We start from the raw sequence: 26,578 nt of genomic DNA, 5'->3' as shown, positions 1-26,578 counted from the left end.
TCTGCACCGGCCGCCGCCCCCTCTGCGCCCCTCCCCATCTCCAGGCGCGGCGCCCCTCTTCCCCTGGCTTGACGCTCGGCCAGCGCCCCTCTCTGCACCGGTCGCCGCCCCCTCTGCACCAGCCGCAGTCCCTCCCCATCTCCAGGCGCGTCGCCCCTCCTCCCCAGGGTCGTCGCCGAACAGGGGCACACCATCGAGCCCTCGTCACTAGTCGCAAGATTCATCCTCAGAGGTGTTCCTCCATAGATCCAGCCAAATTGAACTTGCTGCAGGTGCTTCAAGGTGATTTTTCTTCCTCCTCATATATGAGTGCACACATTTGAGTTGATTTTGGTCTGTGAATGTACACCGTGTACACAATTTTCACCCCGGATGATAAGCAACCGTTCACCCTTCTGTGGTCATGTAAATTGGGACAATCTCCTGCATTGATCTGTTTCCACAATATATTTGATGTTTGATGATAAGCAACTGTTCACCCCGGATGTTTCCACAATATGTTTGATGTATTATCGCGGGACCAAACCAAACAATAATAGGTGATAGCAATGTTTCAGAATCGCTGCTCATCATTAAGGATTTGAATGCTCTGCATGTAGATCTTGGGGTCAATAATGTGTACATGTATGTAGAAAATTTAGTCATACATGCAAGAAATTGTGATAATGTTAACCCTATATTTTGAGTAGATTGAAAAAGGAGCGAAGGTTGTGGCGAAATGGGATTCATTTGAGTAGATTGTATTGGTGCCATCGATGGCACGCATATAGAAGTCACTGTTCCGGCATCTGAACAACCAAAATATATTGGTAGTGTAGGATCGAGATGGCGGACTAGAGGGGGGGTGAATAGTCCTTTCTAAAACTAATTGCGCCGGCTAACCGAAACTTATGCGGAATTGAAACTATTCGCTTAGCCAAGACTTCACCCCTCTAACTATGACACTGAGGCACTTCCAAAAAGATCCTACACAAAGCAAATGGAGTGCCAAGCTAATAAGAGCTCTCCTAACAATTCTAATGCCAAGCCACACAAGTCTAAGCACTAGTACTTCACAAACAAGGGGAGCTCCTACACAATTCTAATGGGCAATAGCACTAAGCCAAACCTAAGCTCACTAGATGCTCAAGGACAAGGATACACAATACAAACTCAAGAGCTCAACTTGCTTAGCTACACAATCTAAGCAAGAGTAACTAATTAAACTACACAAGCTAACTAGTTACACTATGATCTCTACTTCTAGCTACACAAGCAAGAAGATGATTAGCAAGCTACACAAACTAACTAAACACTAGAGAGCAACTACACAAGCACAAGATATATATAAATGTAAATACAAGGCTTGTGATTTGGAGAATGCAAACCACCGAGAAGAGTAGACAAGATTGACACGGTGATTTTTATCCCGAGGTTCACTTGGTTGCCACCAAGCTAATCCCCGTTGAGACAAGCTCCAAGGTTGCCGCCGATCCTCTTGCTAGTGGTGACTCTCAAGTCACACTCTCCCACGTGGAGTGCTCACACCGAGCTCTAGCACATGATCCGGACGAACCACTTGTTGCTCTTCACGTCTCGCTCAACTAGATTTGCTCTTCGCGGCTTCCGCGGGGTGAGCACAATACCCCTCACAATCTCTTCTCCGGAGCACCACACAATCTTCTTGTGGGCTTCAACGGAGCCTCTTCCCACCAAGCCGTCTAGGAGGTGGCAACCTCCAAGAGTAACAAGCACACCGGCTTGCAACACGATCACCTAGTGCCACTTGATGCAATCTCTCAAAGCAATCGCACTAGAATCGCTCTCTCACTCAATCGGATGATCACTATCAAGTTAGAGTGAGTAGAGGGCTCTCAAGCATTCTCACACATGGACACCAAGTCCCCAAGGTGCTCAGCCCACTCAAATGGCCGGCCACACCCTCTATTTATAGAGGGAGGCCCCAAACTAGCCGTTACACTCAAATCCCGAGAAAACAGAGATTTCGCGGACTGTCCGCCTCACAGAAACCGGACCGTCCGCTATTCAAAACCAACGGCTAGAACAGCAATTATTATGTGTCAGAGTCGACCGTTAGAGCCCCTGGCGGACTGTCCGCGCCCTTGGGGCGGACTGTCCGCGGTTCAAAACTTCGAACCAACCGATTTGCAAACATCTCTGACTAAATCTGGAAGTGACCGGCGGACTGTCCGCACCCCATGGGCGGACTGTCCGCAGTTCAAAAAGTGAGCACACACAGAAACCGTAGTGTTTCTGTCCCAGAATTTTCAGTAGGAGGCGGACCGTCCGCCCCCAAGGACCGGACGGTCCGCAGTTCATTTTGGACACCCAAGATAGAACTACCAAGAATCTGCGCCCGTTTCATCTTTTAATGGCGGACCGTCCGCCCCCATGGACCGGACGGTCCGCAGTTCATTTTGGACCACCAACAGAGCCAAAAAATGGCTCTGTTAGAGCTCATCCGGGATAACGGCGGACCGTCCGCCCCCCATGGGCGGACCGTCCGCAGGTCTCTTTCCAGCAGAAAAGTACTTCGGTAAAACGGCCATAACTCTTAGCTCCGATGTCCAAATTAGGTGATCTTGGACTCTATGGAAAGCTAATTCAGAGGGCTACACAACCAAACTGAATACTTGGTCCAAAACACAATGGATCAAAGCAGTATTCCACTCCAAGAGACAACCTAATTTTCGGAGAAAACCGAAAAACCTTTCTTGCTTCCCAAAGTTGATCAACATCAACTCCAACTCTTTCTCCTTTGCAAAAGTGCCAACACCACCACGTGAACAACACCATGTGCATGTGTGTTAGCATTTCACAATCATTTTCAAAGGATTTTCACTTGATCTCACCACGCCACTCGATCCTAGCAACATCGCAATGTTAGATCGCTCAAGTGGCACTAGATGACCGATATGCAAACAAGTTTGCCCCTCTTGATAGTACGGCCATCTATCCTAAATCCGGTCATGCACTTCTCTACACAACCTTTGACCGGTGAAATGAAATGCCCTACAAGTCATACCTTTGCCTTGCGCATTTCATTTCATTTTCCCAAATATTGATGCCACACAAGCACCAGATTCCATCAAGCCTTTTGATCATCTTCATGAGTCAACACTTGGCTTGATCTTCCTTGAATGATATGATCCACTCCATATCATCACATGACCTCTTTGGTCCATCGATCTTGACCTTGCTCGCTCTTCACCGTTGCCTCGGTCCATCGGCGCCAAATCTTGCCCAAGCTTCACCGCCTCGCGGTCCCTCGCTTCAAAGCCTTGACTTGCCCTTCTCCATTGCAACCGGTCCATCAAGCCAAGTCTTGTCTTGATCTTCTCCATTTTGGTCACATAACTCCATGTTATGTCTCATATGCAATGAGCTCCACGATCACACTATATGAGCATAGCATCAACCCTTAGCCATTTCTCCTCCATGGCACATGTTGCTCATACTAGTGTCTTTGTGTGGACTAATCTCCTGTGTATCTCAACATAAACACTTATTAGTCCACCTAACTTGTCCATCAATTACCAAAACCAAACAAGGGCCTTTCAATCTTCCCCTTTTTGGTAATTGATGACAACTCTACAAAGATATGGAAATTAAGCATATTCCAAGCTAGCACTTTACACACGTGTAAATAGCTAATTTGGTTTGGATTTTATGTTTCTTATCCATCATTAAGACCACTTGTGGAAGATTGGATAAGCACCATAAAGATCCGACTTGGTAGTGATAACTCCCCCTACATGTGTGCTCAAGAGATTTAATTTTTAGACTCACACACATGCATAATTATGAAATTTGTGGGATTTTTATCACTACTAAGTGATGCTAAGGTATATAGGATAAACCTTTGAAGCGTGATAACAATTTGAGTTGCATCCTTGAAATCCATTCCTTAGCATCAATGAGTAACTAGACATTCATCAAAAACTCAAGATACCTCATGAGATCAACAATATTAGAAAGGCTCTTGATTTATTTGTAAAAAAAATATCTAGCTACAGTCTATGCATGCTAGTTATCAAATCATCAATCAAGTTCTATGACTAGCATACATCACACACACGCAATGCATATATATATTTTAAAACTTATGCAAATGCAAGCAACCACATGAATATGCACATATCAAATGCAAACAACTAAGTTCATGAGCTTGCTCCCCCTACTTGTGTGCTCCTCTTGTCCAAGAATATTGATCCTCCTCAATATTGCTCCTCTTGATCCATGTCCATGATCACACTCTCATCTCATCTCCCCCTTTGTCATCCAAGGATAATTCATATCTTTGTTCATTTATCTCCCCCTTTGTCATCAATGACCATAAAAAGGGCCGAAACTACATGAAATTTGCCATGTGAAGATCAATGGCTACCACTTGAAGTTGTACCTCTTGTACTTGTAGGGTTTTCACTTGAATACCCCTTGTAGGCAATCATATGAAGCGCTTGTGGTTTGATACAAAGAGTTGGACTTGGGTAGATGGCTGAGTCTTGAATCTTCATTTTTGATGGACACTTTAAATTTGATTAAAATTGACACCACTTGTAACAACAACATGTGAAAGCATGAAGACCACATTTAAATGCCACATGTAGGATACTAGTAGGATTCTTGACCTTGATACCTTGTAGTGGGGCTCCTCCCCCTATGTCAAAGTGTTTATCAATCTACTTGAATGTTGAGCTTTTCTTGATGAGGGTTGTTTTCTTGATTTGAATTGATCACTTAAAGTAGAGGATCACTTGTGGAACCACCATTGTTGCACTAGATCTACTTGAATGAATACCATTTGTATAACCATGTATATCACTTGTAGAGATATAGTGATATACCTTTTCTTGAATCTAGTATCACTTGTAAAATCATGATGGACCACTTTGTTGAATTTGACATTGATAATCAATTCTTGAACTAGATTGTTTCCATGAGCTTCTTTCTCTTTGACTTGATCTAGACTACTTGCCCAAATAATTCAACTCGGTTTGAACCAATGACAAGCTTCTTCACACCTTATTCTAAGGGTTATCTTGACAATGTTGAGTTAAACACTTGAAAGCTCATTTTCTAGATCAACTACTTGGGTTTACTAGCTCATAAACATGTCATATGTTACCACTAGATCATATCAAGTATAAAAGCAATAGTGGCATCATAAAACATTTAAAATTATTTTATTTTTTATGAATGATCACTATATATGACTATATGCACTAATCATGTCCTTAGCATAGTATGAATGCATATGTCAATCAATTTCACCTTGCTATGTTGGAGTAGAGGATAGTCATTAGATTCCAATTTAGCTCTCCAAATAGCATCATGAAGTTCAATTATAATAGCTTGGTGAAGACAATGAATACCAATATGAAAACCATTCTTCACCCATATGAAATGAATACCACTTATCATGAAATGCACTATCTTATTGTGGTTGGCTTGCTTCATCTCTTTGATCCTTGCTTGCATGAGAGAATACCATTTGAATATCACTTGAATTATCATGAATCTCTCTATGTTCGGTGTTGCTTGCTTTTCTTGATCTTCCAATTTAAGTACCAAAAATATGATAAGTACACACTACAATCAAATAGCCTTGTACCTAATACTTGTCATGCTTCTAGCTCCTCTCAAAACCAAACCTAGGTTCCTCAACCACTTGTAACGATGATTCCAACTTGAGGACCTTTCAATTTAAGTGACTCAAGATCAATCCAACATTTGTCACTTTTCTGGCAGATTTTGTACTTCTCAAAGAATACATCAAATCTCTCAAATTACAAGTTGAATTGCCACGAAAATTTGTGGAGATGTGTGGAACTAAGTCATCTAGTAGCCATAAAAATTTGAGCTTCAATGCATTTCTAGATTGCTACCAGATTTCACATCTTCACTCATGGGTGCATGCTGAAAACTGCTGCACATGCATTGACAAGATCCACTCCAAAACCAAAGTATTTCTCATCATATTCTCATGAAATTTGTACAGAAACTAGTACCATAAGTGTAGGGCATGCATACCAAATTTCAAGCCAATCCAAATAGATTTGTTCATCCAACTATGGCTATCTTCTCAGCTTACTCAGATTTTCAATAAAGGACAGATTTTGAGCAATTGAGCTATACTTCATCAAATTGAATCAAACTTGGTGTCAACTTGTTTGAATACTCTCACAAGACATATATCCAATTATATCACTTACTAAATATCATCTCATGATCATATCCATTCAAATTGATTCAATTTTGATTACAAGCATTTAATCCATTCAAACATCTTATAGCAAGCAATAAGAGCATATATATCCAATTCAAGCATCTCATATGCACCCAAATAAATGTGATCAACTAGGAATATACCTTTGTAGCTCATGATAAGTTTAGCTGCTTGGATCCACCTGAAAACCGTATGAGCGGACTGTCCGCGGATAATGGCGGACTGTCCGCGCTACCAAAATTCAGACAGCCCAAAATTTTGACAACTTTCGTAATTTCAACTTTGGATTGGTATCATTGCTCATATAAAAATCTAAAAATCTCAAATCTTGCATGAAAATCTTCCAAAGACTCATATGAGCAAGTTACAACAAGAATTCAAAAATAAAACGAGTAAAATCATAAAAACTCATAAATGGCTCAAAATTGCTTCAAAAATTCAGAAAAATGAAACAAAGAGTATACATAAGAACCAAATGTCATAAGTACTAGTTTTCAAATCATTTTTGAGAAGTCAATGTCATTTAACTCATTTTCCAATATGCAAAATGATTTTTCATCCAAAACAAGATTCAACTCAAATAAATTTGCAAGCCATCAAATATTTCCAATAAATCATCACAATTAGAATAAGACATTTGTATGTTGTAGTACTTGGATGTTTTGACTTGACATTGGGATGAGAATAGCACTAGGCTTCAATTACTTGACCCAATCACATAATGAACAAGATAAAACCAATTGAGTCAAGCCTCCAATGTCATTGGTACCTACACACATTTATCCACATTTTGATGGTACCCAAACTAGGTTGGGTCCTCTCAAGTTAGGAGCAACATACTTTGGCAAAGCCTTAGTATGAATAGCGGGATGTTTTGTAATAGCAACAAATGAGGTACCATTACCATCCTTTCTAAGCATAATATGTGCATCAATTGAAATAGGCTTAGAATTATTACCTAAGGGACATGAATAAGCCATGTGTCCCTTTTTCCGGCATAAGTAGCATCTTCTCTTTTGTTGAGCCTTTCCTTCCTTACTCATTTGATACTTCTCATTGCCTTGCTTCTCATTATTTGCTTGAGCCTTCTTCTCAAGCTTGTTTGGGCAACCCGAAGCTAGGTGACCCAATATTGCACAACTATGGCACTTGATGTGAGCATGTGGATTCTTATCTTAAATCTTGTTCTTGCTCAACATCTTGGCATCTTGAACATGAGTTGGATGTCTTGCTCTTGCCTTGCCACCCCTTCTTGTTCTCTTTTTCATCATCTTCAAGTCATCAACTTGATCATCATGGTTGATCTTGACTTGAGGTTGGGGTGCCTTCTCTTGCTCAACTTGTGGATTTGGTTGAGCTTCTTGTTGCTTCACTAATTGCTTGGTTGGACACATTGAGGTGAGGTGACCCCAAGTGCGGCAATTGAGGCATTTGACATGTTTAATCTTTTCTTCTTCCTTCTTCAACTTGAGGTTTTCTTTGTTGGGGCAACCATTTGCAAAGTGTCCCATCTCATGGCATTGAAAGCACATGAAATGAGATACCTTCATTTCTTCTTGCTTCTTCATTTTCCTATCATATTTATTCTTGCCCCATCTCTTGCCTTTGGCTTTGCCCTTGTTCGAACCAATGCCGCTCATGTCACCAAAGTTTCTTTGATTTTTGATTATGCTTTCAAGGGTGACTTTTGATTTTGTCCATCTCTCTATCTTGTTGCTCAAATACTTCACTTGACTTTGGAGCTCTTTGTTTTCTTCTACAAGGTTAGTCTCATATTGCATAGTAGAAGAAGAACAAGCATCTATATGTGAAGTACATGGCATAGACAATAAATCATCACATGAGGTGGATACATGTTTCTTGCCTACATCACAAGGGTTAGCAATATTTTGCAATTGATCCTTTGACCCATGTGATGAGCTCTCACTAGTTTTAATTTCTTTATTAGAAAACTTGCTATTGAGTAAAGCATGGTCTAGTACCAAGTTCTCATGAGCAACACTAAGCTCCCCATGAGTCAATTTCAGCTCCTTATGTGAACAACTCAAGACATAAAGTAGATGTTTTTGTTGTTCACATGTGTCTTTGAGAAATGAGTTTTCTTTTTCCAATTTGATTGTTTTGGCTAACACTTTCTCAAATAATTTGTTCATACTAGCATATCTACTCAAGAGCTCATTATATGAATTAGGATTAATCACATTGCAATTTGATACCTTTGTGTCACCTTGTGACGTGAAGCAATATGATGATGGAGATGAGCTTGAAGTAGAAATATCATCCATGTATGAACCAACTTGATCATCAAGTGTGCTTGGAGTAGGATCATCATTTGCAGCACTTGAATCATCACCATCAATCATACCAAGTGAGCTAGTTGTATATTGATCATCATCATCATCACTTGACCATGAGGTGGAGCAATCTTCCACAACTACCATATCGTGGATGTGCTCACCATCCTCATGTATTTCCTGTATGGCCTTAAAATCATCATGATCATCGGAGGCCACCCCATATTTCTCATTTAGATAACTCCAAATCTCATGGGCGGTTTCCTTGTCCATGACCTCACAAAGAATGCAATCATGCAAAGATCTAAATAATATGTTAGTAGCTTGGATGTCTAGATCTAAGCATTTCTCTTGTGTTTGAGTTAGGTTTCTTTCATCCAACACATGAGAAAAACCTACATCTACCATCCACCACATTTGAGGGCAAATAAACTTAAAATTGCATGTCATCCAATTTTTCCACCGTGCAAAGTGTGTGCTATCAAAAATGTGTGGACACTCAACATCTAGCCCATAAGACGCCATCCTCTCGGGTCGGTAAGGACCACAAATGAGAGACCTCGGCTCTGATACCACTTGTAGGATCGAGATGGCGGACTAGAGGGGGGGTGAATAGTCCTTTCTAAAACTAATTGCGCCGGCTAACCGAAACTTATGCGGAATTGAAACTATTCGCTTAGCCAAGACTTCACCCCTCTAACTATGACACTGAGGCACTTCCAAAAAGATCCTACACAAAGCAAATGGAGTGCCAAGCTAATAAGAGCTCTCCTAACAATTCTAATGCCAAGCCACACAAGTCTAAGCACTAGTACTTCACAAACAAGGGGAGCTCCTACACAATTCTAATGGGCAATAGCACTAAGCCAAACCTAAGCTCACTAGATGCTCAAGGACAAGGATACACAATACAAACTCAAGAGCTCAACTTGCTTAGCTACACAATCTAAGCAAGAGTAACTAATTAAACTACACAAGCTAACTAGTTACACTATGATCTCTACTTCTAGCTACACAAGCAAGAAGATGATTAGCAAGCTACACAAACTAACTAAACACTAGAGAGCAACTACACAAGCACAAGATATATATAAATGTAAATACAAGGCTTGTGATTTGGAGAATGCAAACCACCGAGAAGAGTAGACAAGATTGACACGGTGATTTTTATCCCGAGGTTCACTTGGTTGCCACCAAGCTAATCCCCGTTGAGACAAGCTCCAAGGTTGCCGCCGATCCTCTTGCTAGTGGTGACTCTCAAGTCACACTCTCCCACGTGGAGTGCTCACACCGAGCTCTAGCACATGATCCGGACGAACCACTTGTTGCTCTTCACGTCTCGCTCAACTAGATTTGCTCTTCGCGGCTTCCGCGGGGTGAGCACAATACCCCTCACAATCTCTTCTCCGGAGCACCACACAATCTTCTTGTGGGCTTCAACGGAGCCTCTTCCCACCAAGCCGTCTAGGAGGTGGCAACCTCCAAGAGTAACAAGCACACCGGCTTGCAACACGATCACCTAGTGCCACTTGATGCAATCTCTCAAAGCAATCGCACTAGAATCGCTCTCTCACTCAATCGGATGATCACTATCAAGTTAGAGTGAGTAGAGGGCTCTCAAGCATTCTCACACATGGACACCAAGTCCCCAAGGTGCTCAGCCCACTCAAATGGCCGGCCACACCCTCTATTTATAGAGGGAGGCCCCAAACTAGCCGTTACACTCAAATCCCGAGAAAACAGAGATTTCGCGGACTGTCCGCCTCACAGAAACCGGACCGTCCGCTATTCAAAACCAACGGCTAGAACAGCAATTATTATGTGTCAGAGTCGACCGTTAGAGCCCCTGGCGGACTGTCCGCGCCCTTGGGGCGGACTGTCCGCGGTTCAAAACTTCGAACCAACCGATTTGCAAACATCTCTGACTAAATCTGGAAGTGACCGGCGGACTGTCCGCACCCCATGGGCGGACTGTCCGCAGTTCAAAAAGTGAGCACACACAGAAACCGTAGTGTTTCTGTCCCAGAATTTTCAGTAGGAGGCGGACCGTCCGCCCCCAAGGACCGGACGGTCCGCAGTTCATTTTGGACACCCAAGATAGAACTACCAAGAATCTGCGCCCGTTTCATCTTTTAATGGCGGACCGTCCGCCCCCATGGACCGGACGGTCCGCAGTTCATTTTGGACCACCAACAGAGCCAAAAATGGCTCTGTTAGAGCTCATCCGGGATAACGGCGGACCGTCCGCCCCCCATGGGCGGACCGTCCGCAGGTCTCTTTCCAGCAGAAAAGTACTTCGGTAAAACGGCCATAACTCTTAGCTCCGATGTCCAAATTAGGTGATCTTGGACTCTATGGAAAGCTAATTCAGAGGGCTACACAACCAAACTGAATACTTGGTCCAAAACACAATGGATCAAAGCAGTATTCCACTCCAAGAGACAACCTAATTTCCGGAGAAAACCGAAAAACCTTTCTTGCTTCCCAAAGTTGATCAACATCAACTCCAACTCTTTCTCCTTTGCAAAAGTGCCAACACCACCACGTGAACAACACCATGTGCATGTGTGTTAGCATTTCACAATCATTTTCAAAGGATTTTCACTTGATCTCACCACGCCACTCGATCCTAGCAACATCGCAATGTTAGATCGCTCAAATGGCACTAGATGACCGATATGCAAACAAGTTTGCCCCTCTTGATAGTACGGCCATCTATCCTAAATCCGGTCATGCACTTCTCTACACAACCTTTGACCGGTGAAATGAAATGCCCTACAAGTCATACCTTTGCCTTGCGCATTTCATTTCATTTTCCCAAATATTGATGCCACACAAGCACCAGATTCCATCAAGCCTTTTGATCATCTTCATGAGTCAACACTTGGCTTGATCTTCCTTGAATGATATGATCCACTCCATATCATCACATGACCTCTTTGGTCCATCGATCTTGACCTTGCTCGCTCTTCACCGTTGCCTCGGTCCATCGGCGCCAAATCTTGCCCAAGCTTCACCGCCTCGCGGTCCCTCGCTTCAAAGCCTTGACTTGCCCTTCTCCATTGCAACCGGTCCATCAAGCCAAGTCTTGTCTTGATCTTCTCCATTTTGGTCACATAACTCCATGTTATGTCTCATATGCAATGAGCTCCACGATCACACTATATGAGCATAGCATCAACCCTTAGCCATTTCTCCTCCATGGCACATGTTGCTCATACTAGTGTCTTTGTGTGGACTAATCTCCTGTGTATCTCAACATAAACACTTATTAGTCCACCTAACTTGTCCATCAATTACCAAAACCAAACAAGGGCCTTTCAGGTAGGCATGGGTATACTTTACAAAATGTCATGGCTGTTTGTGACTTTGATACGAGATTTACATTTGTTGTCACTGGCTGGCTTGGGTGCGTACATGACACTCGAGTATTTTTGGATACTCTACTCACATATCAGAACCAATTCCCAAAGCCTCCCAATGGAAAGTATTATTTTGTAGACTCCGGATATCCTAATAGAAAAGGGTATCTTGCACCTTATTGCACCTTATAAGGGATAAAGGTATCATGTTTCGGAATGGCAACATCACCAACCAGTGGGAGAAAAAGAAATGTTCAATCAAGCACATTCATCACTTAGAAATGTGATTGAATGGTCATTTGGAGTGTTGAAGATGAAATGGCGTATCTTGTTGCACTTGCCTAGCTATTCTATTACCAAACAAGCAAAAATTATAGTTGCATGCATGGCTCTTCACAATTTTATTAGAGAAAATACCAATGAAGATCTAGATTTCAACTCCGATGTACAAGATGATGCTACCAGTGGCAGCCAACCTACCATGATCGATGCTAGTGATTCAGGAGATGACATTGATATGGGTGCCTTTCGTGATGCTATTGCTGCCTCTATGATGTCTTGAATATCATTGTAAAATTGTATTACTTATTAATCTATGTTCATCATGACTATTATTTATTAGTTTATTTTATTATTATTGTGTGTTTTATGACTATAATTCTACTATAACAAAATTCTGGAACTAATAATATACTTAGAATTGAAAATGGTAGAGAAATCCGATCAAAATGAGCTATTACAGGACTCAGGGGCATATAGGTCATTTTATAGTCAGAACGGACAATCCAGTAGAAATAATCAGCATTGCCAAACACCCTAGATTCTTCAGACAGCAGATTCTCCAGACAGCGGATTATCAAAAAATCTTGATTCTCAGATAACCGATTCTCAGGTGAGCGAAACCAAAAGGCCTATTTCTCTTTACAGGGGAAGTCAGTCTGGCACGAATCTTCCTCCTCCCTACAGTTCTTCAGGTAGCGCCCACCTCGAGTCGACGAGCAGCACCTTCAGGTACGGGATCACGAGGAACCCGATCGCGGCGATGACGGCAAGGAGCATGACCGCGTTGACCACGGCCATCGGGGTGCTGACGCACAAGGTGCCGCCGTCGGCCGCGCGGGCCGCGGAGGCCCGCCTGGATCGGGAGCACAAGGAGGCGGAGGTCGACCTGTCCGCCGCAAGCCTTCCGGATCGTCTTCACCGCTGCCCTCGCTGGCGGCTTTATTCCGGTTTGGGGATGGCAAGGGGACGAGCGGCTCGGAGGCGAAGAGATGACAAGGTCTCTGCGCGTGGTGCCGCGGCCTGGCCGTGCATGAGAGGTGCAACGCCGGCGGCCGAAGCCACCGCCGTCGCCGGTTCCGGCCGAAGCATTTTGCAAAAGATTTCCAATTTAAGGGGGTTATGTGCAAAAATCTTGGATGCGTATTTTTAAAAAATCCCTCATTTGGATCGCGATGAATTCAGGGGGTATCTGCAAAAACCTATATGCGTATTTGTAGACGGCCGGAACGCCGAAGCCATCGCTGCCGCGGCCGTCGCCGACCCCGGCGAATCCCGAGTTTGCCAGCACGGATCCGGAGGCGATCGCCGTTCTGGACGTCCTTGGTCCTCGGACCAGCCGTACCCAGCAAGGAGTGTGGCAGCGTGTCCCTTCGCGGACATCTCGTGGAGTTCTGTTGTCAGCGAGCAGAGGCCGCCGTGGAGGTGTCGAGGACGAAGGCGGGGCCGCCGCCGCTAGGGGATTGGGCGCCGACGTCGGCCTCCCCCTCGGACCTGGGGAGGAAGAATGGCTTGCGACGGCCGAGGTTGCTCGAGTTGGGGAGCGGCGCGATGACGGGGGTCGCCGCGGCGGGGGGGGGGGGGGGGGGGGGGAGGGATGGGTCAAACTCGGTGACGAAATGCCGGCAGGTGGGCCCAGGCACGGAGACAGAGCTGGGGGCATCTTCGGCGGCGGTGTGGCGGGAGGGTGGCCGACGCTTGCGGGCGATGGAGATTGACAGCTTCCTCCTCTCCTCCATGGCGGCCGCGGCAGAGGAAGCGGCGACGTTGGTCTGGACAGCGAGAGCGGTGAAATTACGGGAGCAGGATATAATAGTCGTGGGCTGCCTGAGGCCATTACCTAGGCCGGACCATCCTAATGAGTTGTTTCGGCCCATTTTCTGGCTGACGGGCCCATGGTAGGTACATGCAAATGCTAGGATTCCCGAATGCGATCTCGCTGGAGCGCAGAGAGAGAGTTATGTGCACGCAATCAGTAACAGGATTACAACGCCTAACTGCTACTACAGGATGAACTAGGCTATGGCGTGCACTCAAGTCAGAATCAAGTGCTCTGATAAAAAAAAAGTTAGAACTAAGTGGCAGCTCCTCCTGCTTTAGATTCAGTCAAAAGAAAGTTAAGCATTTGCATCAACAGTACACATGTGGTCACTGTAGTTACACCCTGATTAACGTTGTCCCAGTTTCCTAAAATGCTCTTAGTCATGAGAAACCGCAGCTCACCATTCTCTGTGCATCAACGCTGAGTCAATGGCGCAGAGATTTTCAGGTTCGCAAAATCCTTACTGTTCCCGCCTGCGATCTCTGTGTCGAGCGACCTCCTCGCCGGGGCTGCTCCGCCGCACTAATCGCTCCATTCTTGAGGCTCCCTACAGCTGATGCAGCCAACCAGCCTTCCTTTGCCACCGGTCTCCTCCACCGGGCCTGTTGCCTCCCCAACGATCCTTCATTCCTTCTGACTTCATGGTGGACATCGCCGGCAATGGCGTACGCAGGTGCCTGATTTTTTTTTAAAGGTAACAGGTGCCTGAAATTTAAGAGAGATGTTTCAGACTTGAGGCTCGTAAATCACCAAAGTTCAGGAACAATACACATAGTACAAGTTCAACAGAGGAAGATCCTTGTCACATCTCACTCGCTACCATCTAGTACGACAAGACAACAACCATCCATCAAACTTTTTTCACTGATTGAAACCCCACTTAAAGCCCGTTTGGACACATGCAAAACCATGGAATCTGTTCCTTTTCTCTCCTTTGACAGTGAGGATTATGCACCTTGAGTTACACTAAAACACTTTAGCCGCACATGCCCCTGGCTGATGAAATCAGTGGCCGTTGGGAGACAAGGATGTAGCACACATAAGCCGTCCTCACGCCTGGACCGGTTCTGAAAGTGACGAGTCCTGACCCCCCCGGCCCTAATCTTGCTTCCGGCGCACGAAGGCCGACGGGCTCGGCCGGCTCGATGATTCGGGCAGCAACTTGACGACGACCCATTCCAGTTTGCTGGCCTCGTCAGCCTACCTAATCAGACCTAATCATTCCCGGCTCTCAGCAGGAAGGACGGAAGGATTGGACTCTGCAGGAGGCAGAAAGCTAGCGCTGAGTGCTTGCACCTGACCTTTTCTCTCAGTCATTGCAAAATTGCACGAGGAATGAGAGCTCTCTTCTGCAACGAAGCCTGGTCAGAGATCAAGCCAAGTCAAACACTTTTGCATCTCAAAAGAATCATAAAATTCTCTGACGCTTTTGCTCCATGGAAATCAAGTGTAGGACCAAACGAATTGTGACAAGTACAAATATGATATATATATATATATATTTATATAAATATCCTAGCCTTTGGATTTTCCACACATGCGCGGATCCGTTGCGGGCCACGGTGACTGCCGTGAGGATGCAGAGATGCAGTCCGTGTTCCGTCGGTCCCGAATCGGACGAGACACAAGGTGAGTGCTCCAACCGCTTCTCCTCAAAGGCTCAAACCGACGAGGACAAGCGAGACCAGAACAGAGCAGCTCTCGGAGAGGAAGCCTCCAAGAACTGGCTTGATGAAGCCGCCAGTGGTTAGGTCGTTGCTTGATCACAACACATGTCCTGAACCACCACATTGCTGCTGCTGGATTGTCACATTCACTTTCCTGATGCTACCATACCAACAATCCCCAGCTACCGATACCTGACACCGTGACCTAGCTTCATACAATACAATCATGGGAATTAAGAAACTCAAACTAACTGCAGTACAGTTGTCTGGTTCAGAGCCTAGCTAGCGTCAGAATGTGCACTGTGGTCAGCAGGATTAGAAGGTACCATCGAAACCATATTTAAAACGTCGAAAGAAATGGGCAAAGAAGAGGAAGAGGCTTTGAAGTTTCGTCAACAAAAGTCTGAATTGCTTCAGCAAAAAATTAAGCTAATTAAACGTGAACAAAAAAATCGCACCTTTTTACCATTGTGTAGATTGTACAGCAAGCAAAAGATGAACTAAGCAAAGGTTTCTTTTCTTTCTTTTTACAGATTTCTTAGGGGAGGATCGACTCCGGTGAGAGTATGGATCAAACAACGCTGTGGCAGAGGCTGGATTTCCACTGCGACTGCCTCGTCTCCACCCACGCCAAGAACCGGTACACCTTGCCGAAGACGCTCAGGAACACCAGCCCGGCGACCAGGCTGTAGGCCGCCACGCCGACGCCGCCGCCCTCCGCGGCCACCCACCCGACGAGGTACACCGCGTCGGCGGCCACGAACACCCAGCCCACGGCCTCCAGTGCGGACCGCGTCCACGCGCTCAGCCGCTCCTCGCCGTAGATGCGGCACACCATCCGCGAGCAAAGCGCGAAGATGATCGCCAGCGCCGTCTTGGACAGGCCCCGGTACTGCACCGCCGTGCCGCCGACGACGAGGGGCTCCATCCGGCACAGGCACGACGCGCACTCCCCGGAGAAGCGCGACCACCGGAGCGCCTCCAGCCCCGTGTAGTACGGCAGCACGACGGCGTCCAGGTACAGGCTCGCGTGCAGCACCCCGGACACCGTGGACGCCTCCAGCACCGCGTACCGGACGTCGCCGTCGGCCTCGTTCCGGAACGCCAGCGCCGACGCCTGCAGCAGCAGCAGCAATGCCGGGCCGAGCTGCGCGAGCGGGAACACGGCGTTGATCCGCTGCCCCTTGGCGAGCGCGAGCAGCACCAGGGGGAGCAGGAACGGGCCCGAGGGGAGCAGGTACTTCCTCTTGATGCCCCTGACGCCGGCCGCCGGCGCGCTGCCGTTGCCCCGCACCAGGTCGAGGACGGTGAAGGCGAGCGTGGAGAGGAAGCAGTACGCGGCGAAGGCGGCGACGAGGAATCCGACGGCGGCTGAGTAGTCGCCCGGGTAGGAGCTGTCGCAGTAGTAGTGGTAGGGGCAGGTGACGAAGTCGGTGGTCTCCTCCAGCTGCCATCTCGTGCACTTGAGTATCTGCCTCGTCACGGCGTCGCCGCCGCCGGCCGCTCTCCACGCCGATCGCCCGGCACCGAAGAGCGGCGAGAGCATCTGATCATAGGACATGGTGGTGGCAGCAACCAGCCGCTTCTCGGCGCCCCTGCAGCTCTGCTCCTCCTTGTTCTTCTTCCTCCTCTTCTTCTTGTCCTGTTCGCTATATGCATGCCTGCATTTGGTAGCCAATGATGGCTTGCTTTCAGAGGCAACTCCTCACCCTCCTCCCTCTCGTTCCTCTTCTTGGAGGCTGGTGTGCTGCTGCTGTTGCTTGTAGGTGGAGGGATGGGGTTGGAAGTTCGGAACTGGATAGGGAAGGTTTAACTGGCAACTTTGAAGGAGCTTGACAAGCATGCCCTTTAACCTGAATTTTTCAAACATTGTGTGCTAATCAAAGGATTACCTAGGAGGATGTCTCGGATGACTGATGGCAATGGCATGGATTAATCGGGGGTGTAGGGGTGTTTTGGGCATATGGCGTTGATGGTTTGCTGTCATGGTGGTTGGGGTGAGGAGGGGATGGAAGCTGATGTATTTGTTTGACTTTGTTTTTCCTTTGTCATGCGTTGGTAGGCCAGCAAAGGGAGGGAAATAGAGACGAGGAGAAACGTTTGTTTACGTGTACCTAGGTGTTAGTTAAGGTTTGTTGGAGGATTGTATTTCCTCTGAGTGGTTTGTTGGGGTATTTGGTGAGGATATAAGGACCAAATGGCCAAACCACCTCCCTTGTTTAGTGCATGATTAACATCTAGAACTAGCTAATAAGCCAGTCTTTGCATGTGTGTGTGTAACCTATGGTTCTTCTCAGTTTTCCAAAACGGTTTGGACTGGCAGAGGCATGATGGAGCTATCATTTGGATTCCAAAGCAACAAACTGGACGCCCAAATCTTTTATTCGCCGTGAGAGTTGAGGATGATGATTCCTTTGTTTGGGACTCGGGGAATTATTCTGGTGGTTGGCACAAAGCCAGGTAGGCCATGATCCAGGATGAAAGGGAGAAGTGCTGTGGCGGCCCTGTGGTGTGGTATCCCAGTCTGACGCCCGCGCACTGCTGCATGTCTGTCTCTGAGATGGTGGCCGGATGTTTCTGCCGCACAACGCGTCCTCTGATCTTTTTTCTTTTTTTCTGTTTGTAATCCGGCCAGCTTTGGATCTTCTTGGGGGCAGCTCTTATGATACTCCCATCCTTCGCAATCGCATAGATGACCCAACTGCTCCGTTGAATACGCATACATGTCAAATGGATATGGGCATGCATCATGTGGGGAGGTCGCGTACTTTGTTTATTGTTGCCATGACCGAGCTCTGCTGTTCTCTTCTGTTCCTGCCTATCTTCTTGCCCAACATGTGCTGACACATGAGATGGATGGATAAAGGTTGGCTGGGACCTGGGAGCGGCAGCTTCCACGGCAGCCTTTGTTGCAGATATTGAGCGAGCTCCATCTCCCAGCAATTTACAGGGAATTTTAGCAAGTGGCCTGTTTCTAGTTTTCTACTCCATTGCACGAACAAGATGGTTTCAGCAGGCTTGAAGCAACTGCAAATTTAAATGCAAGGGACAGTGAATCTAAGCTTATGGCCCCTGCCAAGTCAAAAAATAGGACCATGTCTCTGAAAGTGACTGCACGTACGTATATACAAGACATCCTACTCTCGTACATTGGACCACTAAACCCAGAATGTCTCGACATCAAGCGTCAGACGGAGCATTATAATACCAGATGCTCTGCCTGCATCATAAGTGCAGTGACAGGCCCATACTTAAATTTAGGCATACACATCAGAACGTCCAGTTCCAAGATACAACCTTCGCAGGCCAAAAGGGTTGCATCAGAGAGCAACGGTTTCGACCGCAAAATACAAGTAGAACCAGGAATCTGGAGTGATTCACACGGTATCTGGAGTCACCACTCCTCCGTTTGTTGACCGGTAAATCAGACTGCAAGTTGTTCCACTGGATGAACGAGACCTCATTGTTTTCTTCCGAGCAATGAATAGATCACCTATCATGCTGTTCGTACAAGGGTCCGGGACGAAACTTAAAACCAAACGTTCATTTCCAAGATAAGAAAGCACTTTGCCACGCTCCGGACTTTTATGGTGAGGCGATGCCAAGCTGGGAATTGACAACACGATGTGGCCGCAGGCAGAGACTTTGATCGCTGAAAGATAATACATCCACCACCCTGCAAGTCTGTTATGGGAGCAGGTAAATCTAAAGGCATCCTACTTATAGCTTAGCTCCAATCAGGCATGGTGATGTAGCGGGGACGAGGGCGACCTGTGCAAAGGCTGGAGCCTGGAGCAGGTAGAGGCCTGACAGCGAAAGGGCTTGGTCGGTAGGAGGCGAAGAGCCACCCCCACATGCTTCTGTTGTGGTAGATGGAGATGGAGCCAAGGCAGCATGAAAGGATATTTCACTTGGCTGATTGATGGCTTGAGGTGTGTGTGCAGCTATAGAATAGTTTCTGGTCGATGCATGATGGCAAGATGAAATGACTGAGCCTTCGGATCTGCATCGACCTGCAGCAACAAAGTCTAAAGAAAGGATCCCGGATCCGCAGATGGCACAATGAGATAAAACAAATGGAAAGCGTGGTAAAGAAGTGGACCGATCGTTGGGGCAGAGCAACAGACATGATATGCAAAAGGTTGACGGATACCCAGAGAGTCTCCCACAGGTAGGGTCGCTTTCGCTCAGTGCAGGTACAAACAGCATATTAGAGATCACAATTGACCAAAAAGAACTATATGAAACTGTCCTCCAGAAAATGAGATGTTTTAAATGGTCAAGATTAGATCTATGCTTCGAAATTTGCATTTGGAAAAAAACAAAATAATTCCAAACACAGTCAACAAAAATTACTACGATTTTTCATAGATGACTTAGAGAGTTAGGCCACATTGTTTGGACAATATAAGCTACTTATGAGATCAACATATCAAAAATACCCTTAACATCCAGGAATGCAGGGCTTTCCCCAGTTAATTTGGGGGTACAGCAAACTTTTTTAAAGAAACATTAAAACATTTCGAGATATCAATTGTCCGAATTCTGAAACCATTTGCCTTCTAGTAATGCAAGAACAGGTTATTACTCCATAACACAGGTTTGCTGCCAGTACATTCTGAAAGCTTGTTCCCAAGTGTACCAACCCGCCTGGACTGGTTCGTAACATTCTCAGTTTAGCCAAAACTTGTTTTTGATCTTCCCAATTGTGCTAAACTCTAAACAAAAAATAAATTCAATAAATATTGGCAATAAAACATTATATACAAAAATGAGAAAAATAAGAATCATGGATAGTCAACTAAAGAGTCAAATGACTTCACGGAGTTGAACCGCACCAGCAGTCCTTAAACTTTTCATGCGATGTCATCTACTAGGTCCCTAAACTTGCTATGTGAGCCACTTCAGGTACAACCGTACAAAGCTCCCTAATTAGCATAAACATGGTGCCTGACATGCAGGGGGCATGATAGCAGCTATGTATGATCCTGAGCATGTAGCATAGCATGGAGACATTTCAGGCTCCACTCTAGAGTACCACATACATAATTGCTTGTTGATTAGGGTGACTGGGACCTCCAGTCGCATATGTTCATTTCTAAGTTTATCAGGGACCTAGATGGTACCCCATGACAACTTTTAGGGCCACCCACTTCACGTGTATGGATAGGAACTTCTGGCTTGAAAGAAATGTAGGATCGTTCAAAGGTCATGGCTAGGAACTTCTGGCTTGAAAGAAATGTTGGAAGGTTTAAAGGCATCAAAATACAAGCTACTTACATTCAGAAGAAAAGCGTTTATTGATAGTGAGCCTACTTACTCCTATCATCAGATTATTGATTATTGAACAAATATACATACAAAACTGACGAACATCGAGTCTAAAAGGAAATTGGTCTGACAACTATCCATGTTTGAGGATTTGAACAAACTACTACAGAAAAAACATGCTTCATGCATGTGTTCATATGCCCCCTTCGCCTAAACAAGGTAACATCTATGGTATCAAAAGTATTGTTCCACCTTAAAAGATGTTTACAAAAAAATGTATTTCGTAATAACATGGATGATAACCACCTTCTTGCTAATTTGAAATTACCCATTGCAATATTTCGTATGACCATGCTGGGTAAGGTTGAGGTTGCTGCTGTCCACATCAGCATGTTAGGTAGATTCTTTGTACAAAATTTTTTTAGTGGAGCGTTACTAATTCTATAATCAGTACAAGCATATTTGAAGTTTACAATTCAAAAAAGATCATCAAAAACTTTTATGATCAAACGATAATGCAGAGCAGGATATAATTAAAAGGATAGTATAAATATGAATTTATCCGGGAGATGAACCTTACAACATCGTGCCACGGCTAGCTTTTGTTTCTTGTATCCTTACGCTGGTAAGTATGATTCTAACATCAGTTGTGTTTTTGCATGTTGTGGAGACACGATTTCAACAACAAGATATGTGAACTTCCATGTCCGGTCAGAATTATCTTTGAACATCTCTGAATACACCTTTCCTGCTCCATGTGGCCCACGAATGAGAAAGTTCACCTGCAAAAAATGCATGTGAGCAGCGTAAAAACAGCTATTCAAATATACAACTTACATCAATGCAACCTTAGTGCCCCTGTTTCCAATTAGCAAAAGATTGCCTACAAGCACATAAAATTGTAAAGGGAATCTTCTCTGGTGTTGACACTGCCTCAGGATTAATATTAGAAATGAAGGCCATTAATTCCCCTCTTGGTACCTCTCCCTATGTTATGATTCACTAACTCTTTCTATGCTGCTTGCTTTTGTTTATGAGAAATCATTGACCCATTGTCAAATGCTGCTAAGGCACTAAAGAACTCCAAGAGCAGTTTCCCACCAAGCTTGCACAACAGACAGAACAATTGTAACCAGTAAAGTTGTCCCTTTCTAGACTTGGCGACAGTATACCCGTGCAAGTAAATGGCACAATGGAAGCAGACACAGTAGCAGAGACAAGAGTATATGCTACCTCTACATGTTCAACACCATCCTCGTCTGTCCAAATCTTATTTGGAATTCGTTGCCGAGCTGCACGGTTTCTAGTTTCCTGGCCATATCCAGTAATGGGGTGGCCAATTCTTGCTGTGACCTGACAAAATATATAAAACTAATTAGAGAGGGAAAGAACAACTACCTACAGGAGAATGACATGATCACCAAAAACCTGGCTATCGCTCTGAATTCTTGCTAGAGCTTTCCCAAATATCTTGTACCTGTAGGGTGGTAACAATGCACAAGGGTTAACTAATAAGTAATATCCCTTCAACTTCAAGATTATTATTATATATTTATAGCACAGGCATTCTTCCAGGAAAAAAATATATGATAAGGCACACTGAGACAAGAAGCAACAAATTATTATGCTGGATTTCAACTATAGCCTACCCCACCTTGCTTGGGACTAAAAGGATTTGTTGTCGTTCAGCTTTATTGGGAGCATAACACAATACATAGTATTCTAGTAGTGAATCAGGCCACTCTACTGGTTAGGAGCACCAGAATTAGACCCACGACAACGGAACATCAAGAACAAAACCTGTCATAGTATTTGGTCATCTTCATTTTTTCAAAATAGTACAATTTTGTTTATGACAGGTAGCAAACCAACCTATAAGCTAAAACTAGGCTGGTATAAGCATGGCACAAGTTGCAACAATAAAGCTTCTGCACTAAATGTTGTTCTATGAGCCAAGGAAATGAGAAGTGTAGACACATGTACCCTAAATAGACAGTAACGCGTCCAGATCAAGTTGGCGTGTATGTAAATTAGTAGAAAGGACAAGAAGAAGTTCCATAATACACATCATATTAACTCCTGTAAACTTGTACAATGCACAAAAAGGCATTAGTATTTCCTACAGGAAAAACGACCACTACAAAACTCTGACAAATTACTATTTATTAACATGTTTGGTAATATCAAAATACGATTAGTCATAACTGTATCACTTAGCACTCTGCAAAGTTCAAATAGAAGCTAAATAACAAATGCAAGGGACTTACTCTTTTGGTTCAAATATAAGTTCTTTGAACACAGCATATCCAGCCAGAGCTGCAATTCCAAGTCCAGCAAGTATCACAAGACTGTAAGAAGCACCTTCAGTAAATGTCACTGGCTTCTCAGGTATATTGTAGGTAATATCATCAAAGGGATGTTCTGTAGTTGACAAGTCTTTTCCCTCCTGAGAACAGAGAGAACAGTCCTTTACAAGTAATAAAATATCACAAAAGTGTGCAACAACATAACTACACTAAGTTACTAACTATTGTATTCCGCTCAAAAAATAAGTTACTAACTATTATGCTTACAAGTTGCAATATAATGAACAAACATTCATTTGACTAATGAAACCAGTCATATCAGTTTGCTAAGAACACACAATTTGGATCAAGAACTAAAGGACCAAGAGACCGAAAACAAAAAACTGACTGTAGCTGTCTTAGGTGATTAAAACTGCCAAGGGGTACAACAATAAAGAAAACTTGAAGTCTTCTCCAGCAGGATGCTGTGAATGGAAAACTGGATGACAGTAAACACAACGCTCTCATAAATTCCAAGGAAAAGAGTTGATTCAAAATATGCTTTCTCGCATATGATGGAAATGCGCTGTAGAAAATAGCACTGTAACTGTAACACTTCAAGTACTTCTGGCTTTGGCTAAATGAATAGCATAATTGGGTCCCCGCTCATACGAGACCACCATGATTATGAATCCATAAGGCAAGTATCTTGGGAGCGGATCATTATTACAATATTTTCAACATATTAGAATCACAAAATTTGGAACCCTTAACAATATTTTCTAAAGAAGTTGTGGTTGTCCAAAACAACATTAGTACATTACAGTGGCTAATGCATATAAATTAGTCAATAGATGTGATAAGCAGTTGCACCAGAATTCAGATGATCTCCGTGAACAGGCTGAACACAATAACTAAAAGTTTATATATTGCACTTCAACCAGCCTTAGCAGCATGTTCAAAAATAAAACGATGAACCACATTCATTGTAAGCTATACCAGCAATATTAAATTAAATAGTTCAAATCAGCAAGCAGAAGTAAATAACGCAAACCTGTTTTGGATTCTGGTCTGAAGCTTTTGTGGAGTAAGATGCAGATGGCCGTATGAAAGAAGGAAATGCTTTGCGGCACTCATAATGAGTCGTCAAAGGACCTGAAGTGTTTGACCTGGTCATGTACCACCTTGAGTTTTTCAAAGACGAAGCTGGATGTTTTCCCAAAGAAAATTATGTCAGCATTAACAAATCCTAACGTGGAGAAATAGTGCAACAGGAATATCAGTCCAGATATAACAAAAAAGCACATAAAGTTAGATAGTTTTCAAATGTCTGGAAATAATGAGACCAGATAACCGAGAACCTATTCTTTGCAAACCTAGCCATACATGCTCATAACATGGAACATAAGTAGAATCAACCGTTAAGACATATTCGAATCAATTTTGTTAATTAAAAAACTGAGCAATTCACATCAACTGAGCCATAATGAAGGGAACTACGAGCAGAACAATCACAATGTATCCAACTTATCATTCATTTCACTATACAAGCAGATAGCTCAAGTCTTATCAACACCTTTTAACTCCCCGGTTCTGAACAATTCTACATAGAGATTCTTTTTACCAATAAATATTTCATTCAAGCATATCCAGTGCATCAAAAAAGTATCACATACAGTCATACTGGATGCAGTGTTGCAGTGGCAGTACATTCTTATGGAAGGTTTATACTAACCCAGTATGGCGGTACGTGAGAGCTCTTTGAAGCATTTGTTGAAAGTAAGGTTGAGAAATAACGCATGTATATTGTAACAACAGGTACTGTAGCAGCTTGTCCAGTTTTATCCAGATTATATTATATACTAGCTAAAAGATGCTAAGTCGGTACAGGCTAATAAGGAAGCCACTGAACAGTTTACTCTGATTTGCAATGTCACCATACATCTAAAGGGCTAAATTAAAAGCTTGATAGGCATCCATAGTGTTTAAACTGTCAGAGATGCGGTATCCATCCAGCACCGCAAAACAGACACAGATTCACTGATGCAACAATAAAAGGAATGTTGAAAAAAGACATGATTTCAGAGTGGCAATGTGATCAACAAAACACGGCTTCTAATCAGAGGTGGGGCTTGACCTTCAGCCTTAGCAACATCCTGCAGTTAGACAGAGGAAATTACAATGTAAAGAATTTCCCAGAGCCAGAAGAATCAATATATTTCCAAATAAGAAATAAAAATCCAATAAGGAATTCACAATGTGAAGAATTTCCCAAAACCCCAAAAGAATCTATGCAATCACAGATCAGGAACACAAATGGAATGGCATTTCCTACTTTCCGGATAGAGTGCCAGCACAAGCGTTGCTTAAGGCCCTAAGCAGATGGAAATAACAGGGCTAGAAGAATAGGCTGGCATTACAGAATACAACAATACTCCCAAGTAGTAGAAGCTAGTAAGCACAACCCTCCACAACAGTCGTTGCTTCAGAAGCTAACACAGAGCACCCGTTCGGCTCCCTTCAGAATCCTAACCAGCCGCAACACCGCAATCGCAGGCAGAAAAGACAGCGGCGTCGATGGCAAAATCAGCCTGAGCATTCCATCGAACACCTTGGAGGGGGGTTTAGAGGGGTTCAGGGTTATCCCCATCGCTCCTGAGGGGTTACCTTGGAGACGGCGGCGCCGGCGCAGGGAGCGCGCGGCGCGCGGCGGGCGGACGCCTCCGCCGCGGTGGCGAGGAGGCGGCGGTGCTGAAGCAGCCTCGCGGTCCGGGAGGCCATGGTGGGCGTGTTTCGTTTACTTGGGGGAGGGGTGAAGGGAGGGAGGGAGGCAGCGAGGAGAGGGAGGGAGGGAGGCAGCGAGCGAGCGATTTGGGTCGCGTCTGGGCTTTATTTTGGTGCTCCCTGCTCCGCCGCGACGGGAGTTTTTGCGCCTCCAGAACTCGTGCCAGCCGGTAGGCTAGCGATCCGAGGGGTGCGTTCGTTTAATGCCCTCTGAACTTTATATCCGTCACGCATCACGTCAAAGAGAATTTTATCATTTAGAAGTATTAAATAAAGTTTAATTATAAAACTTTTTGCATAGATGGGTGCTAATTCGCGAGACAAATTTAATAAGCCTAATTAATCCATAATTTGCCACAGTGATACTACAGTAATCATCCGCTAATCATAGTCTAATATACCTCATTAGATTCGTCTCGCGAATTAGCCCTGAGGTTCTGCAATTAGTTTTGTAATTAGACTTTATTTAATACTTCTAAATGACAAGATTATCTTTAATGTGACGGGTCTAAATTTTAGACCCTAGCAAACGAACGCACCCTTAGACGATAAGCACAGATTCAACGATCACGATCTTCTTATTAC

General features: G+C 44.5%; 2 protein-coding genes across 3 annotated transcripts; both read right to left on the bottom strand.

The window, feature by feature from the left end:
* Positions 1-16,086: 16,086 nt before the first annotated feature.
* On the bottom strand, positions 16,087-17,691 carry LOC112875701. Its single transcript, XM_025939643.1, has one exon. It carries the CDS (start codon positions 17,212-17,214, stop codon positions 16,225-16,227), a length of 990 nt encoding a protein of 329 aa, XP_025795428.1. The 5' UTR covers positions 17,215-17,691; the 3' UTR covers positions 16,087-16,224.
* Positions 17,692-19,983: 2,292 nt separating this feature from the next.
* LOC112877429 (probable mitochondrial import inner membrane translocase subunit TIM21) lies at positions 19,984-26,078 on the bottom strand. Of its 2 annotated transcripts, none has more exons than XM_025941738.1 (8): positions 25,877-26,078; positions 25,347-25,365; positions 24,264-24,415; positions 23,192-23,370; positions 22,353-22,401; positions 22,158-22,277; positions 21,500-21,706; positions 19,984-20,371 (listed from the first exon to the last, which is right to left on the bottom strand). In XM_025941738.1, the coding sequence occupies exons 1-7, from the start codon at positions 25,988-25,990 to the stop codon at positions 21,542-21,544; spliced, it is 798 nt and encodes a 265-aa protein (XP_025797523.1). In that variant the 5' UTR covers positions 25,991-26,078; the 3' UTR covers positions 19,984-20,371; positions 21,500-21,541. The 2 variants fall into 2 exon arrangements, with proteins under 2 accessions (XP_025797523.1, XP_025797522.1); XM_025941737.1 differs by having other exon boundaries at positions 21,505-21,706.
* Between the last annotated feature and the right edge of the window lie 500 nt (positions 26,079-26,578).

The sequence above is a fragment of the Panicum hallii genome, chromosome 9 (genome assembly GCF_002211085.1).
Source record: "Panicum hallii strain FIL2 chromosome 9, PHallii_v3.1, whole genome shotgun sequence".
In the NCBI taxonomy this organism is placed as follows: Eukaryota; Viridiplantae; Streptophyta; class Magnoliopsida; order Poales; family Poaceae; genus Panicum; species Panicum hallii.
This window is presented reverse-complemented; position numbering and strand designations above follow the sequence as displayed.

Bases quoted from the DNA above. Each gene is read 5' to 3' on its own strand.
- LOC112875701 (XM_025939643.1), bottom strand. From the start codon at position 17,214: ATGTCCTATGATCAGATGCTCTCGCCGCTCTTCGGTGCCGGGCGATCG.
- LOC112877429 (XM_025941738.1), bottom strand. From the start codon at position 25,990: ATGGCCTCCCGGACCGCGAGGCTGCTTCAGCACCGCCGCCTCCTCGCC. The intron at 22,402-23,191 runs GTAAGTCCCTTG...ACCACCCTACAG, and splicing joins CTTATATTTGAACCAAAAGA to GTACAAGATATTTGGGAAAG. The intron at 21,707-22,157 runs GTAGCATATACT...CATTTTTTGCAG, and splicing joins ATGGTGTTGAACATGTAGAG to GTGAACTTTCTCATTCGTGG.